Source organism: Mixophyes fleayi, chromosome 8 (assembly GCF_038048845.1).
Source record: "Mixophyes fleayi isolate aMixFle1 chromosome 8, aMixFle1.hap1, whole genome shotgun sequence".
Taxonomy (NCBI): domain Eukaryota; kingdom Metazoa; phylum Chordata; class Amphibia; order Anura; family Limnodynastidae; genus Mixophyes; species Mixophyes fleayi.
Window position 1 is genome coordinate 3239512 of NC_134409.1, and position 17487 is coordinate 3256998.

General features: G+C 41.3%; 2 protein-coding genes across 4 annotated transcripts in view; one reads left to right on the plus strand and one right to left on the minus strand.

Annotated features, from left to right (window-relative positions):
• TMEM69 (transmembrane protein 69) overlaps window positions 1-3811 on the plus strand; it is a 58994-nt gene extending 55183 nt beyond the window's left edge. Inside the window, exons 2-4 of one of the 2 annotated variants that reach the window (XM_075181654.1) lie at window positions 640-712; window positions 2042-2116; window positions 2261-3811. In XM_075181654.1, the coding sequence (XP_075037755.1) occupies window positions 2057-2116; window positions 2261-2950 (750 nt within the window). In that variant the 5' untranslated portion in view covers window positions 640-712; window positions 2042-2056 and the 3' untranslated portion in view covers window positions 2951-3811. Of the gene's footprint in view, window positions 1-408; window positions 713-2041; window positions 2117-2260 lie in introns of those variants that run through there. The other variant, XM_075181655.1, reaches the window with a different exon arrangement.
• Window positions 3812-4352: 541 nt separating this feature from the next.
• IPP (intracisternal A particle-promoted polypeptide) lies at window positions 4353-16888 on the minus strand. 2 transcript variants are annotated; one of them, XM_075181652.1, is made up of 8 exons: window positions 16168-16888; window positions 14083-14514; window positions 13851-14006; window positions 12139-12306; window positions 11239-11391; window positions 10965-11087; window positions 9379-9599; window positions 4353-7046 (listed from the first exon to the last, which is right to left on the minus strand). In XM_075181652.1, the coding sequence occupies exons 1-8, from the start codon at window positions 16529-16531 to the stop codon at window positions 6822-6824; spliced, it is 1842 nt and encodes a 613-aa protein (XP_075037753.1). In that variant the 5' UTR covers window positions 16532-16888; the 3' UTR covers window positions 4353-6821. The 2 variants fall into 2 exon arrangements, with proteins under 2 accessions (XP_075037753.1, XP_075037754.1); XM_075181653.1 differs by having other exon boundaries at window positions 4354-7046; window positions 11239-11376; window positions 16168-16886.
• Between the last annotated feature and the right edge of the window lie 599 nt (window positions 16889-17487).

The following is a 17487-nucleotide window of genomic DNA, read 5'->3' on the forward strand; positions in this document are numbered from 1 at the left end:
TGAATGTATCATAGTGCTGGTTGTACAAGCCGCTGGAAATCGGCGAGATGACAGCTTAAATTTAAAGCGGCACTGCCTTGAAGGCAGAAGTGTTTGGTGGGTGGAATGTTAATAAAGTCAGTATAGCTTCTATCATTTCAGAAGCCTCTCTATATAGGACAGGTGATATGTCAGAAATACATCGTTTCCTACTCTCCCGGAATGTTCCAGAATTTTTGGGAGTTCTCCCGGACTCCCAAGAAAGCAGGCAAACCTCCCGGATCCAGCTATCCCTGTTGGTGAAGTGGGAGGGGGTGGGGCTAAACTTGTCATCATGGCCTAACAACACTATTCGTGTGGCCATACCCCCTACGATGGACCCCCTCCCGGACAGCTTATTTCAAAAGCAATAATGTATCATTTGTACACTATATATAGGAAGTAAACATTTTTGGAAAAAGACAGAATATACCCCTTTATAATTCTGCATTTGAATAAACATTCTGTGTTCATTATTTGTCATCATGCTTCTCCTTTATACTATGCTGGGTGAATCCGTAATCTAACAGTTTATATTACAAAGTGCTCTATATAGGACTGTGGGAACTGAGCATGCTCAGAAGGACTTGCCCACACATGAACTGGCTTCTTTGCCCACAGGATGTGATAAAAGTGTCTGACTTCCTGCTGCTGACCTTATCCCTGCAGTTGATGAGTAAAGTAGGTGATATTGGTAAGCATGTGATACATTGTATATCCAGCAATAATGGATCACTAAGCTTCATGCTGGTGGCTGAGGGGTCTGTGTCTCACAGGTGGGATTAGCAGAGGGAGGTGCAGTTTCTGCCATGCTTCCTAATTCAGGATTTACTTACTGTGCTACAATGTATGTCTCCTATCTTCTTATCTACACTACTGTCTATAGCAGATGTAGGCAGCTAGTGGGCTGGGACTTGTAGTTCCACAGCAGCTGTAGAGCCATGGTTTGCCTACACCTGGGGCTATATTTATTAAACTGCGGGTTTGAAAAAAGTGGAGATGTTGCTTATAGCAACCAGTCAGAATGTAGCTGTCGTTTTGTAGAATATACTAAATAAATAACAAGAATCTGATTGGTTGCTATAGGCAACATCTCCACTTTTTCAAACCTGCAGTTTAGTAAATATGCCCCCTAAACCTCTAGTTAAGAGTGCCATAATAAGCATGTTTGGTAAAACATTAGTATCTGTTATTCTGCACAATAAACTTTCTGTCAGTCTATTTATAAATATGATTTCTGTTTATTATGTTTTTGTTCTGTCCTAGTCACCGATAGTTATGAAAAAAAACTATAATTGGAACAGGTGAAAAGCATGATATATAATATACTTACTGATTGTAAATGACCTCAAACTGGAAGAATCAACAGATGCCTAATTTTTTTGTGGTTAGAGAATGTTTGTTTATTTCTAGAGATAGTGGAGGAAAATTGAACATGAATTAAATGCATTTTTATCATAATACTTTATCTTTTGAGTTGTAATGATTTCTAAAATGTTCAGTTTTCTAATCCTGGGGTTGAAAAATGTATAAGTGTAATGTGACTTTATATATTAATGCATCAGGCGGCTTTTTGTTACTGCGTTTTTTATTTCCCCACGTTCTGCAATTCTGCCTGTCAGCCTGAGAGCCAAATGACAACATAACAGATCCATTCGGCCACGCAGTGGATAGCCAAGATGGACGACAGACGTTGTTACAGAATGTGCAGGATACTTCCCAGGGGACTGTATAATAATGAACGTACGCACAGCCGAGCAGTTCTTCACTTCCAATCCCCTTAACCCACATGCCCCGTAATGATCCATTTGCTTTTGATTGGATTATCAAGCTTGCTTTGGGGTGACATACGCACCAATATTGGGCCAATTGCTCTCACCGCAGAATTTGTGGCCATTTTCATCCATGGTTTGCGGGATTGGCCAATGGTAACACCCTGTAGTCTTACATGGATCATCCGTGAGATGTGTATAGTTTATGACACATCCTGTAATAATTCCTTGTGATCTTTTTTTCCCCCCAGGTGTCTGATTCCAGGATGCTGTCACATCTTAGAGGAATGTGTTTCTCGTGGGCCTTAAAGCTAAATGGAATCTGGGTATGTGGGACCAAGCTTGTGCCATATGTGGTGTAACGATTAATGAATGTGGAGTGAATAATAGTTGCTACATTAGCTATATTACCTAGTCCTGATATTAGTTTAGGGAAATTATACTAAATAATCCATATTTTGTTATTCCAGGTCTCTAGGGTGTCTGCACCAATATGTAGACAAAGTTCATTAGCTCCATTAACCTGCAGGTTTTATACAAATAGACCAGTGACTGCCACACGGCTCCCAGTACTGCGGCTCACGACCTCCATTCTCAGCGGTAGGCTAGGCCTCCACACCTCCAGCCAGCACCTGAAGAGACGAAAGGACCCTGACGAGGTTGACTACAGCGCTCTCCTAGGAAGTTACGCCCAAGAGCTGAAAAAGGCCCCAAAGTCTACGATGTCTCTGAGCCTGGTTGGACTGATCCCCCTGGTGGCTGTACCGGTAACCATGAGTATCACCAAGTGTTACCACCCGGAGCTGGCGTTTCTTCAGCTCGCCGGTGCCAACTGCGTACTGTGCTTTTTTGGTGGGATTCGTTGGGGGTTTGCGGCTCCTGAAAGCAGTCCGGCCAAACTGGGCTTTGTGCTGGGTGCCATGCTCCCTTACATCGCCTGGATGTCTCTCATTCTCTGGGAGAATATTGGGGTGTCTGCGCTGATGCTGATCGGTGGCCTGATCACTCTTATGTTCGGGGGTGTAGGAATGCTCCCCCCTTATCCATTCTGGCTGACTTTTCTGAAAACTGTTTTTTCCATCGTAGCTTTCTGCTCCATCATAGCCACATTGTGGATGTCGTCTTTTTATCCAGAAAAACCATTAAAGAAGGTAACTTAAAAGACAAAGATTGGAGTGTATTTGGGACGGATCAATAAGGGGGGGAAATTCCTTTTGCTTTTTTTCTCGTCTGTCTGAGCAACAAACTTTGTGCTGGAGACTTTGGGTCTGAGTCATTAAGAAGAACAAAGCATAAAAAAGGAGTAACTTTGAGCAAAACCATGTTGCACTGTGCATTGGAGGGGGAGGTAGATTTCAAATGTGAGGACAGATTTAAAGTTGGGGTAGGGCATGTCCTAGATCAACTTTAAATTTCAGTGTAAAATAAAGCCATCAAGTATTCCTATGTTAAATGTAAAGACATCCAGTATTTAACTTATCTGCAAAATAATAAACTAATTTGCACCCCTTGCATTGTACATGGTTTGTCCCGGAGAACATTTACTCCTTTTTTTTGCCTTGCTTTCCTTAATGACTCAGGCTGTTTGTCTCCACACGGTGGAGGCAGCCATGTTCCCATCACCCTCCGCATCTGAAACACAAAACACAGACTTGATGCATGGCACATCAAATAGGGATTATTAATTCCCATGTAAAAATATATAGAACATTGAAAGAGCCACTAAATCGAAAAATGTAAATGTTCCAATCTGAACCATGGGGGTGAAATACACTGTTCAGTGTCACTCTGACGTTCAACTGCAGTTGTTATAAAGGAAAGTATTGCACCCCTCCCCCCCCCCCATTACATCCCGATGATGCCCCCTCTATGCCTCCAGTTTGTCAGTGATACAGGTTAACAAGCCAAGATTGCAGTCGACCAATCCACACCCTGCATTTCTGCACAGATGCCTGTCACAGTCCTCTTAGGAGAAGTCAGTATCACATGTAACGTTGACATTAAACAGAACTAACTGCTAATCCTGTGTAAATGTTGATCCTGTGGAGTCTCTGTATACACAGCTTCTGGAGAGATACAAAATACCCTGGGACCTGCAAATTGAGAAATGCATCGTTCCCTATACCTTGCCACCGTGGTCATTTAAAACCAGAAGTACTGGACATAGGCAGCTTTGTTCTATGTATATAGAAGCATGTGAGTAAATTAATTCCAGCCCAGTAGGTCTATTTCATGTCTATGCTGTAAGACGGGGGTTCCCTCTTCCGCATGCTTGTACCCTGTATAATCGCTCTCCCTCCTCTACCATGTACACAGAGAGGGCTCTGACTCACAGATCATGTGACCCTCTCCTCTGGAACCAGCTTGAGTGCTGAAATGCAAATGTGTCTCAACTGTAAAACTCTCATTGGTGGTATATGGGTCAGCATAGCTGCCGTCCAAGCAGTTGCTTCGATTCCTGGCCAACATACAGTGTTTATAATGTGACCGCACACACAGATTTTATAAAGGGCAGAGTGAGTTATAGGATGATATTCTAGAAGTTTATTTTTTTTAATCCTGTTAAACAGGTACAAAATACAGTATTTGGAATTGAAGGTAAGGAATAAGTTTTACAATTGTTTAGATAATTAGACCACTTTGTGAATTTCAGGTATCAATGTTTAACATGTTGTCATCAGATATAACCAAACACAGTTGTCCGTAATCACAGTGGGAGTTTTCTTTAATTCTTATGGATGGGCAACTCTTCTTAAAAGGATAACTCAACCTCAAAATGAAAATTTTCAGATATGGAGCATGAAACTAATTAATATACAAAGTTCAGTTTTACCCTGATGCACTGTATAAATCTTATATGAATATCTCCTCCCCACCATATTACAGACAGCTGAAGACAACTTACCCAGCTAAAGGTCTGTTGTGGGTTAAAATAAGAAAAAAAAAAAAAAAAAGACTACAGTCTGTTAAGCTGCTGTGACATCCTGTGTATGTATTTACTAATTCACATAGTGGATTTCTGAAGATCAAATTTACAGGCCTGTCACTCCTTGACCATTTGATAAGTTAGAGAAGCACTCCCCTCGCAACGTGACAATATGCTGGAAGTTGGGGTGTAGGAACTGGGAGGGGGGGGGGGGGCAGTTGCCCCCCTTTGGTTTCTGTTGGGTGGGCAAAGACTGTGTTTTGCCCCCCATGAATTTCTACACATAAGCGAATGGGGGTGAATAAAAGTCACCTGAAATCATGGTATCTGTTCTAAACTTGTGAAACTTTTTTAAATTATAGATTGACTTATTATAGCTACCAAATGTTCTTTAATATATATTGCCTTAGTATATATTTAATAAAGGTTGATTGATTTGTTTATTTAAAAAACTAAGTGTTCCGTTTATAAAAATTTCGTAAATAAACTGTATTGATGATGAACAACTACCGTATTTACTTTTACCCTGAATTTCCAGCGGTGCGTCCAGTAACAAACATGAGATATAGCTATTTAAATTTATAGTACATACTATAACCAGTGAGGCAGTGACTATAGATTTAAATATACTCCCAAACAAATTAAATTAGGCTGAAATTGTTGAATAAAAACTAGGTTGACTATGGAAAATGTACATTTTTAAGATGAACAACTGAATTTATCCATCTTTCTAACAGCTATTGTAGTAATTGATAGTTAAAATTAATAATAATATTTATTTAATAATGCATATATTTTTGTAGTAAAACAAACAATGAAACTGGGGTTGGCCAACTCCTGAAACACTGACAAATATTAACATAGGATTGGGAGTCTTTGTAAAACTGTTGTAAAACAAGATACCAAAGGAGAGAAAAAGGGACTACAAGCCCTATAGTAGTCCTTGGCCTTTTTGCACCCCTGCGTTTGTCCCCAATTGTAAAATGCTGCATTAACAAAAATAATTCACACAGACAATTTTTAAAGTGACAGGAATGAAATTGAATACATTTAGCTCATACTTCATATACTGCTATAGAGCTATTTGTATATTGTTATACAGATTAAACCAAGCACCCACATACAACCTGTATCTATAGTATTACAATACACATTATATCAGTTTGCTGGTCTCCAACCCATTTACATTACTGAGACAACAACCAGAACTCATTCCTTGATTGTACTGTATAATACAACTGAGCTGTGTTACATTCTTTAGTACATACAAAACCATACAAATCACAATAGAGAGCGAAAATAAACAATAATTAAAGATAAATATTCGTACAATGTCCATGTAGAAATAAAACTGTTCCTGGCTCCGTGTGTAGATTGGAGACAATCCGTATTCCAGGAGAAAACCAGAAAACTATCGATTGGAGTGTTTGTAAAGTGGTCGGACATTGACGTGATGCTAACACTTCTGTAAAGTAGGTCTGGTCAGGTTTACAGAGTTGTTCCCGGGGACGACAGTCAAGACGGACCCCCTGAAGTGCCCCAGGATCGTAGCGCAAAACCAAAGCAGGGGTACTCATCCACTGCACTTTGTGAAACGGCCCTGTGGGAGCAGCGAGACTGGACAGCGCCTCACTGCTCTACAATGTAGCGCTCAGCTCACAACTGACAATCATAAAAAGTGCTTTATTATAATAGTAAAATTCTCCGACCAGGAAAAAGCATATTGTCATAAAGTGCAATAATTACTCCTCATTTTAAGCAGTTCTATGGAAGCAGCAATAGTAGAGGTTAAATGCTATATTGTAACATCACACTGCTACTGTAAACATGACGCTGCCCAGCTCCGTAATCATCAGCACTGCCACTTATTGGTGACTGGCACTGCCTACCTGTACAGCCACCAAGTGTGCCAGTTGGCAGCTTGGTGCTATTTGGTTATACAATCTCCAACTAACTGGTTACATAGGTTACCTGGTTTTACCACCACTCGGTTCCCCAAATGGCGACTGACACTTTCTGGTTCTATAACTGCAAGGAAACCCAGGAGGTGGCTGGCATTATAGGGTGATACCACCGGCAAGTACCAAAACCAGCACCGGGTACTGCTACAGAACCGCCAGGCTGCCCTCACAGCGACTTGTAATCATGCTGCCGATTTCAGTCCAAGAGTCTGTGTGCGGGTTATAAACTTCAACAGAGTCCGAAGTCACAGGAGCCACAAAATTCTGTACTGTGGCTCTTCCCCCTGCGGCATACAGCAGCCCATTCACACTGATCACGGAGACACCGGCTCTGGGAATCTTCATTGGTGAGACCTCCGACCACTGTTCCTACAAGACAGAAGAGAACAGTCACACACTGAATCAGGCCAGAGGGAAAAACTTCAGATGATTTTTGGTTTGTTGAGTGATGTCCAAGTGGCTCTGAGGTGAAGAAATCATCCACAAAACCATACAGGGGTGGGGAACAATATATGTATCATAATATGTATCCATCACACACTGAAGGAAGCCATTTTGTGGGCTGAACTAATTTAATAATGCAACCTATCCAGTCACTAGGAACCAGTGACATCACTGAGAAGGCAGCCTATCCAGTCACTAGGAACCAGTGACATCACTGAGAATGCAGCCTATCCAGTCACTAGGAGCCAGTGACATCACTGAGAAGGCAGCCTATCCAGTCACTAGGAACCAGTGACATCACTGAGAATGCAGCCTATCCAGTCACTAGGAACCAGTGACATCACTGAGAATGCAGCCTATCCAGTCACTAGGAACCAGTGACATCACTGAGAATGCAGCCTATCCAGTCACTAGGAACCAGTGACATCACTGAGAATGCAGCCTATCCAGTCACTAGGAACCAGTGACCTCACTGAGAATGCAGCCTATCCAGTCACTAGGAACCAGTGACATCACTGAGAAGGCAGCCTATCCAGTCACTAGGAGCCAGTGACATCACTGAGAGTGCAGCCTATCCAGTCACTAGGAACCAGTGACATCACTGAGAAGGCAGCCTATCCAGTCACTAGGAACCAGTGACATCACTGAGAATGCAGCCTATCCAGTCACTAGGAGCCAGTGACATCACTGAGAATGCAGCCTATCCAGTCACTAGGAACCAGTGACATCACTGAGAATGCAGCCTATCCAGTCACTAGGAACCAGTGACATCACTGAGAAGGCAGCCTATCCAGTCACTAGGAACCAGTGACATCACTGAGAAGGCAGCCTATCCGATCACTAGGAACCAGTGACATTACTGTGGCATGAGGTACTTTAAGTGTAATTTATAAAAACTGCATTTTCATGTCTTTAGCATTGATTTTTAATGAACTATAAACGTATAGAAAACATTGCTGCTTTTAACAGAATGGACTTGTAATAATTTAATAAAGTGGCTGTGAGCAAACCATGAAAAATAATAAACATTTTTGGAACTAGTACTTTATATTACTTTAGTTTTTTAAAGGAAATTTTAATTAATTGAAGAACAAAGTTATTGAAACAACGATGCAATGCTTGATGTCAGCTTTCCATTTTATTAATCCTATCTATAGGAAGGAATCTCAACAGATTACTACTATTATATTCTCAGGTTATTATAATTTGGGCAGCCTCTGCGCTCTCTCAATTACAATCATTAACCATGTGTGATAGCTAAATATTCGATTTTTGTTACATATTCATTCTTTCAGTTATATTTACATTCAGCATTTGTAAATAAAAATGTTCATGGTATTTTTTACTAATCGATTTGTGACTCAATTTTTCACTCTTAGGATACTGGTTTTGGCTGGAAAAACTGAATTTTTTTACTATACCTAAAGAATATATATATATATATATATATATATATATATATATATATATATATATATTAGAATAGAGCAAGCTTCCTTTAGTACTATTGTTGAGTAAATATGTTTTTAATAAATTGGCAGAGCACGGGGTAAAAAAATTTACTTTTTCCTGAGTTTCTCTTTAATTACTTTACAAAATGAATACAATAAATGAAATAAAAAAATCTCTTAACCTTTACCTATTATGATGTATTGTTTGGCCATAATAAATGATAGGTGTATAGTGTTTGTGTGATATTTTTCTCATTATCAAGATCGCTCGTTACTCAAAGTTACAGTGTGTAGTATAGATAACACAGAAAGCTGTATTGATGTGCGTCTGCATCATCAATGACATCATGCACCATGTTTATAAATGTAAATACAAGATTGCATATTGCAGAAGGAGATTATTTAAATGACATTGAAGTGGCTGAGTGGGTGCATGAGGTGGGCGATCCTCAGGGCACAGGACTTGTAACGCAGTTGGAGCTGCCACAAACAGTCAGCTGTGCATTTCTATGTGTAACTGAAATCCTGCAAATTATCATATGCAACGGTTACGAAAACCGTAATGTGCGCAGTGGGCGGAGGAACAGGAGCATTCAGTGCTCTACAGGACACATTTTTTTTGGTTCATTAATGACTCCCGGCAACTTCATCTGAGCTCTGGATCGCTCTGTTCTTCCTGAATTCACAGTGGGTGCTGTCAGGAAACTGGCATGGGTGTAAATCGCCCTAGAACATTTGGCAGCGGCTGAGCCGTCTTGTGGGTATCACATGTAGACTCACAGCAGAAAATAACATGGGCTTAATACCTCCTCAAATGAAAACCTTTCCACAGTGTTCAGGGCGTCCTGCTGCTCGTTCCAGCCGCCCACCACGTACAAGCAGTCATTTAAAGAGGCGACACCAAGATATGCCCTTCGGGTACCCATCGAGGGGAGGGCAGTCCAACGCTTGGCAATGGGATCAAACACTTCTGCTGTAGACAGTTCTATCCCCTCGTGACTAATTCCACCAACCACATAGATCAGACCTAAAAGAGAGCGTTACAATGAGCAAGTGAAGCCAATTCCATTATCATTATACGGAGCTGTGAATCCTCTGTACATAGTTTGGGACTATTAAACTACAGAAGAAAACAGCCCACGTACAGTAAATATTTATTTACATTTTCTGGTGGAAAATTCCTTTAATGGGCAATAAATCTCTGATTTTCTGTATATAATTTTGCATGTCTCACTTGTATCATTCTCCAATAAACATCTACACGCTCAGGACCCAGGTAGAGGACATCCCGTGTAATCGGTTTTACGATTTCCTGTTTTCCTTTGCAGGAAGTCACTCATAGATGCAAATGTTAAAGGATAATTCCACCCCAAAGCTTTAAAGTATATTTATGTGTTGAGTTCACGAAGATATGATGTAACAGTTTTACTTAGCTTCGTGCAGGAATCTTCTGTCCCCTGAATGGCTTAACAGCCCAGCGCTGCACTCTTCTCTTTACTAAACGTATCAAAGTATTTCCATTGTGAACTTAATATGTATTGAAACATGATCATGTAAGAGGGCAATGCAGGGTCACCCACCTCATTTCTACATAGGGGGCAGTACAAAAACAGGGGTATCCAAAAGTAAAACAAACAATTCCTTTAGCTCAGCCAACGATGACTAGGTTCTGTTTACAAAACTTTATTTCTGTCATCGCACAAAGAATGAGACAGACAGGTAAAGTAAATAGCGCAATTTAGTCCTTCTGCAAAGTTCTCAAAATCCTCATATGGTTATTCTGTATCCTTCCTCTGCCATCCACACCGCCCTCCCCCCACAGATGTCACAACAAGCTCCGCCTCTCATGTGATAAGCCCCACCCACTCAAGGTTCCCAGCAAGACCATATATCAGTGTCTGCTAACCTGCGACACTCCAGGTATTGTGAAACTACAAGTCCCAGCATGCTTTGACAACATATAGCAGCTTATTGCTGGAAGGATATGCTGGGACTTGAAGTTTCACAACGCCTGGAGTGTCGCAGGTTAGCCAGCACTGCCATATATCATCTAAGAGATCCTACAAAAGCATTATACTAAACACTAATGTATTTCTAATAATACTTTTCAACCTGAACAAACCCTTTTTTTATTTTTCTAGTATAGAACGTTAATTAAGAAAGTGGAAAAAAAAATAGTATTTGGAGAGATAGGATCAACTGACCCCCCAGAGATTGCAACTTGTGATTGGTTCACCTGCTCACACCCCCTCCACAGCCTTTGTGAAAGTTGTGACCTAAACGGATTTGCTGGCTCTGTATTACAGAACTGTCAGTGACAAAATGATTAAATTATTTTAAGTGTGTGGTAGTGCAGGTTTAAATACCAGAACCCTAATTCTAAGTCGGTCACCTTGTCTCTCGCAGCAGGCGAAGTTATATCTCGGCACAGACATCTTCCCAACAATCTGCCAAGTGTTGTCCTCCGGTGAAAACCGCTCGATACCGTTTCCAATCTCTGACCCTACCCAGCCGCCTGCAGGATAAGATGGGTGAGGGGACAAGATCATCATTTATACAAAACAGATCTCTCATACGGAGCTTGTTTTTCCTGGCGTTACTGTGGGAAGAGAAACAACATAATATGTTTCTGTAATTATTCAATTTTCCAAGAAGGAATCACTCACCCATAGCGTAGATGGCGCCATGACAGGAGCACACGCCGAGGCCACAGCGCGGCTGGTTCATAGAGGGGACCGCGGCCCACTGCTTGCTCACAGGGTCGTAGCATTCTACACAGTCAAAAATCATGGAGTCCTTTTCGCCTGAGGAGGAGAGGTCTGTCGCTTTAAGCTGTGTGGTTTACACCCTGCAGTACATTCAGACCTCGAATGGTGCGCACTGATTGGTGCAACTACATAGCCAATCGCCCAGCTCTATGTGCTCGACGTAGATCACAGGATCTCTTCCAATTTTTTCCTCATACCAAAAAGCATTATGTTCCTTTTTTCTACAGTATTAAACAATGGATTTCTTTTTATAAAGACATGTGCCACCTGCCATTAATCAGTGTTCTGTGTCACTTAGATTGTGCAGCTTTTGTACTTCATTCTCACCAGCTGCCTATTGTTCTCTCCCGCCCAGCTATAATCTAAAGTTAACAACATTTAACATTCTCTAATTGTTTTACAGTAGCCCTTAAGTGGGACCTTGCTCCAACTTTAATGTAGGCAAGAGATAAGCACAACAAGGGATCACAGCTAAAGATCAAATAATATATCAATAAACAAATGTGTGTGCAGATATAGAAAACAATACTTAGTGTTGTGTGAGAAAATAAAATGTATGCAGTATTTTTTTTTTTTATTATTGTGATATTGTTCCTTGAACTGCACCTATCTCCTAAACACAATGAACCACTCATTTTGTGGGCTGACCCAGTGTTTCTCATACCTCCCAACTGTCCCGATTTCAGCAGGACAGTCCCGATTTTAGGACTCTCTAACATAGGTTGTAACCTCCACTGGGAAAGGGATTGATGTGAAGGATGATATATTGTCTGTAACGCTCTGATTTTTGACCTTTACCTCCAATCACGTAGATTCTTCCCTCCAACACGGCCGCGCACATTCCGCTGCGCGCTTGGTGCAGAGATGACACCGTGCTCCAGTACTGGCTGAATGTATCAAACCGCTCCACACAGCTGAGCGCTCTGCTGTCGCTCCATCGCCCACCCTGCAAGCGGGTGTATCCGCCTGTGTGAGAGGATATCAGCACACATCATCAGTTATTTATATAACGCCACTAATTCCGCAGCGCAGTACAGAGAACTCATTCACATCAGTACTATTGGAGCTTACAGTCTAAATTTTCACACACACACACACACACACACTAAGGTCAATTTTGATAGCAGCCAATTAACCTACCAGTGTGTTTTTGGAGTGTGGGAGGAAACCCACGCACACACAAGGAGAACATACAAACTCCACACAGAAAAGGCCATGGTTGGGAATTGAACTCATGACCTCAGTGCTGTGAGGCAGAAGTGCTAACCACTGAGCCACCATGTTGCCCATAATTTGTCACATTCTCCTGCGCTGTGTGCACCAACTTACTGCATACTAACCGACTTATTATACAACATTATCAAAGCGTATATTTAACGCTCAGTTATGTAGATTTATTTTACCGAGGGAGAAAAAGGTTGTAAAGGAGGGAAATTGTCTTTATAGCGAGTCCTGCAATACGTTAAATGTCCTTGCAGAGGTTTCTTTACATTGTAATATATAAATATGTATGAATTTAAACCTGTATTATTCTGTTGTGCGTTGCGATCGATGTCAACTAGTTGGCTGGCGACTAGGTATAAGGTCTGTGTTTAACCAAAGCTAGTGTTACCTGGTGTCATCCTGAGAAAATTGTGCTGTGTTATTTGTGATGTGAACCATAAAAACACAGTTATTCCAGAACAAAGTTGTTGTGTACCAGGAGTCGGCATCACCATATATATATTCTGTGGCAAAGAGCTTTCTTTGCCACACCTCCTACATAATGACTGGTGAGATCCCGAGGAGTCTGCAGGTACAGGATGCAGACAGGGTTAAATGCTTTCACAGTAAGACTCCTAGGTGAGACGTACACATGTGGACCATAGGGTCTAATGAAGTAATAAGACCAAAGGGAGGGGTTTATTGTATTTAAACCTGTATTGTTCCAGAATTGGCTGGTGACTGGGTAGATGGACTGTGTTTAGCCAGATCAGGGTCGCCTGGTGACATCCAGATAAAAGTGTGCAGTCTTATTGGTGACGTGAACAATAAAAGCACCGTGTATCCAAGCTAGAACTTGTTGAATTGATGTTGGGTGTCAATATCAAAATGTGCGTGTATGTGTAATAATAATAATAATAATAATAATAATAATAATAAAAATATATATTTATATATATTAGTCCACTTAGCCTATTAAAAGTTATTTGGGTGTGGTTTAACTATCAACCCTTTGTTACACCTCAGCCTCCATACTTCAGAAGTGAGTGTGTATTATTTTATCTGCGTTTCAGGGTTGTTTGCAGCATAGATATTAGTGTGAGGACCCAAAGCTCAAAGTTTTGGTCAAAGTATGAAGTAATCCAGGCCTGGACAACCTGTGCTCTCCAGGTGTTGAGAGACTACAATCCCCATCATACTTTGCCAGCTGATAGCTGGCTGGGTGTACTGGTTCCCAGAGAGCCCCAGGTTGCCCAGGCCTGACAGTAATACATCACACCTTCATACAATGGTCTAACATGACTCACCTATCGCATAGAGGAACTTCCGAGCTTTCCTCCGTGGCCGGACGCGGGAAGTCTGCAGGAAGCTGCAGAGTTTCTTGTCTTTAGGGGACAGGCTGGGTTCACAGTATTCCCTCAGCAGTGTCTGCAGCGCCACCCGCAGGCTGAAATCTGTCACTTCTGCAGAGGGAGACAAAGATTCAGAACTCTGGACAGTTCCCGTACGAGGACATTGAACCTCTGTCGCCTCTTTTACCTTCAATGTTTTTCTGAAGTCTTTGTGGCGGAAGCAGCGAGAAGCGCACGGGCTCCAGGACCTCCACTACATGTCTCTTGCGGGTGGCGGTGTCTTTCTGGAGCCATGTCATCGCAGCGGAGAACACCTGGTGCTCGTCCTCAATGCACAGCTCCTCACTACGCAGGACCCGGACTAGCTGATCTTTAGTCAAAGTCAGGAACTCGTCTCCCATCTGCACCTCCGGGAAATGTGCGTGGATGTAGCTCTCCGTGAACTCCAGGAGGGGCTGGCAGGACAGCTGCTCGGAGAACTGGAAGAAGCCAATGCAGTTCGCTGGATCAATCTGCTCCTTCAGGAAATCGCAGCACAGTGCCACCACGTGATTCAGCTGCAACATATCTGCGGCGGTCATCAGTTCCTGCACGTTCTCTGTACTGATGTGTACTGACCCTGCGCACAAAACAATCATCACCGAGATATAGTGAACATAAATTATAGTGTTTTCCACTTACAGATGACTTTAATCTATTGTACATCTCCCTCTTGCGACTGCGCTAGTTACTTAGTCATCTTAACTTATCTGTGCTTTTCATTGAGGTTTAGATATCATCAGGCAGAGTTTATTCTTTCTGTTGCCTGAGGATAGGTACAAATTCATTCACAGAGCAGCTTTGTGTCTTATCCCGGAAAACAAAGAAAATCTGTACTTGTGAAAGGTTGCAGGAGGGCGTGTACAAGCCAGTGAATTCAAACCAATCAGATGTTGGAAGGGATATTTAACATTCTTTTATTGAATGACCAAAAATGCACTAGTAGGTTAATTGGCTGCTGACAAAACAGACCCTTGTGTATGTTTGTGTGTCAGGGAATGATTATATAATCTGTAAAAGTGTTGTGTAATATGGTATAATGTATGAATAAAAGTAATAGTAGTGATAATTAAAGCTGTGATTTAGGAATGATTGGACCAGCCGATTAACCCCCTTTCTGTTTTTTGATTGAAGGGCAATAAAAATATTTTTTTTTCTATCCACCCAAGAGATAAAGTCAAGTGGGTACCTGTATTGGGTGAACCCCACAACTTTCCCTTGGGTAACAAAGTGGTGGTACCTTTGCTGGAATCTCAAATGATACCTTAAAACGGCCACAAGAATGGCCAGGTTCTTAGACTCGTAAAATACTGTGTAAGAGAAGATTTCTAGCTGGCACCTCATTGGGTCCTGACTTGCTCCCCTCTCCCCCATACATTACTTCTTCTCTGTTAGTTTGCAGATCTCCAGGGAAACTACAGCAGTTTCAGCGCCTATAGTAAGTAAACGATGGAGGATGCATTGTAGGGACTCTCACCTTACTCTACATTAATGAGTCATTTCATGCACTGTGATAGAATTCAGGTAATATACAGACTAAAACATTCACATGATACCGAGATACTGAGATCACACAGGCCGGATAAGAGGAACATAGAACAGGTAGAACTTATGTTTGGAAGTAACAGCAGTTCTGGTTGGAGCTGTCTGACTATTCTCTATGAGGAACAGACCTGACTGTCTAGTATTTCAACTTATTAGACATCACGAAAGGACATTAAATACCCAGAGATATTTATAACAATATAGGGCCTAATTCATTAAGGAAAGTTAAGTAAAAAAAAATTGAGTAAGTATGGACAAAACCATGTTACAATGCAAGGGGTGCAAACTAGTTTTCTATTTTGCACATAAGTTAAATACTGACTGTTTTTCATGTAGCACACATATATCAACTTTACATTTCAGTGTACAAATAACCAATCAAGTATTTGTGTGCTACATGAAAAAAAACCAGAGTATTTAACTAAAATAGAAAACTAGTTTGCACCCCTTGCATTGTAACATGGTTTTGTCCAGATTACTTACTCATTTTTTTTTTACTTAACTTTCCTTAATGAATCAGGCCCATAGTTAGTAAAATAACTACAATGTATATTTTCAGGAGTAAAATGTTTGTTTAAATTGTTATATTGTAACAGAATATTAATTTGTTGGCTTCCTATTATTGGGGGCAATGAAAGGGAATGTGCAGGAGCTGGAAATAAAACGGAGACGTCAAATACCCTCTTACCGGAGTAGATAAAATCCAGTAGGAGCTGGAAGCTGCTGGGCCCCACATCCTGAATATACACCACGTTATCAGAGGACTCCTTCATCCAGCCGGACAACAGAGCAGCAAAGTAGGGGCTGCTCGCAGCCAAAACCAACTTGTGCACCCCAAAAACAGTCTGTCCGATGTGTATGTGCAGGTCGCAGAACTCCAGCTGTTGTCGCATCTTGTTCATCTGCTGCAGCACGAGCTGGGCATGTTTCTCCAGGGTTCGCAGGTTGCCGCTGGGTTTGGCTGCAGATGCCGAGTCCATGATTTCCACAGGACCACTAAGACAGCCTGCAGAGACGTTACACCAATTACAACAAGGCACCAAGCGCCTCATTAATCATCTTCCTGGAATAACTCTTCTTCTGGATCAACAGAAAGGATCAGCCAGAAGAGAGCACCTGGACTTGCTGGACTTCATGTCTGTTTAATTACCATGTAACTGATTCCAGTATCCAGACACTTATTGTCTTGTATGTACCACACTGCAACTTTTACTAAACATGGTTTATCTAAAAAATAATCCATCTGTATGTTTCACTAGGGCCTTTTTATCATTCAGGCACAGGTTTTTTTTCGTGGTAACACAAACTGGCTCTGTGGCTACAGTCATATTCAATGCACATAACATAACTGATCTGTGAAGTATCCAGAAGCAATGGACATAACAAATCTTCCTGGATGATGATCAAACATTGGTGGAAAGCACAGAAGGGAGTAAGAAAGCTAAAGCAATTTATTTCGTAAAACTTGCAGGTGGGCGTGTTAAAACCAATTAAGTCAAAGTTGATTGAAGGTGAAAACCCTCATTAACAACCAGATTACTATGGAACGATCCATTGGTTTGTGGGATAGATTTTTACAGAAACAGGAGAACGAGAAGTAGGTAACTTTTGAATGCAAATAAAAAACAGTTCAGTTCACCGTGCCCTGTGATGTTTTATAACATATATTAGATATAGAGAGTTATGTTGGGAGAGTACAGGGAGCAATAGTGGGATCCAATATATGACAACATATGTTAAACATAATAAAGTATTTGACAATGCTCCTATACAGAGCACAGTGTACACTAAAGTAATGCAAACTATAAAACATTGGATGTACAATGTTTGCTTCATATAGGGGTGTGTCTGACACTACAATATACTGTCATCAATGTGACCAGCAGACAATGAGGAACGAATTGGGTATAAATATCAGCAAAAGGGAGATTAGTTATAATGTATTAGTGAGTATGAGGTAGAGGACATCGGTTATAATGTATCAGTGAGGAGGACACTAGTTATAATG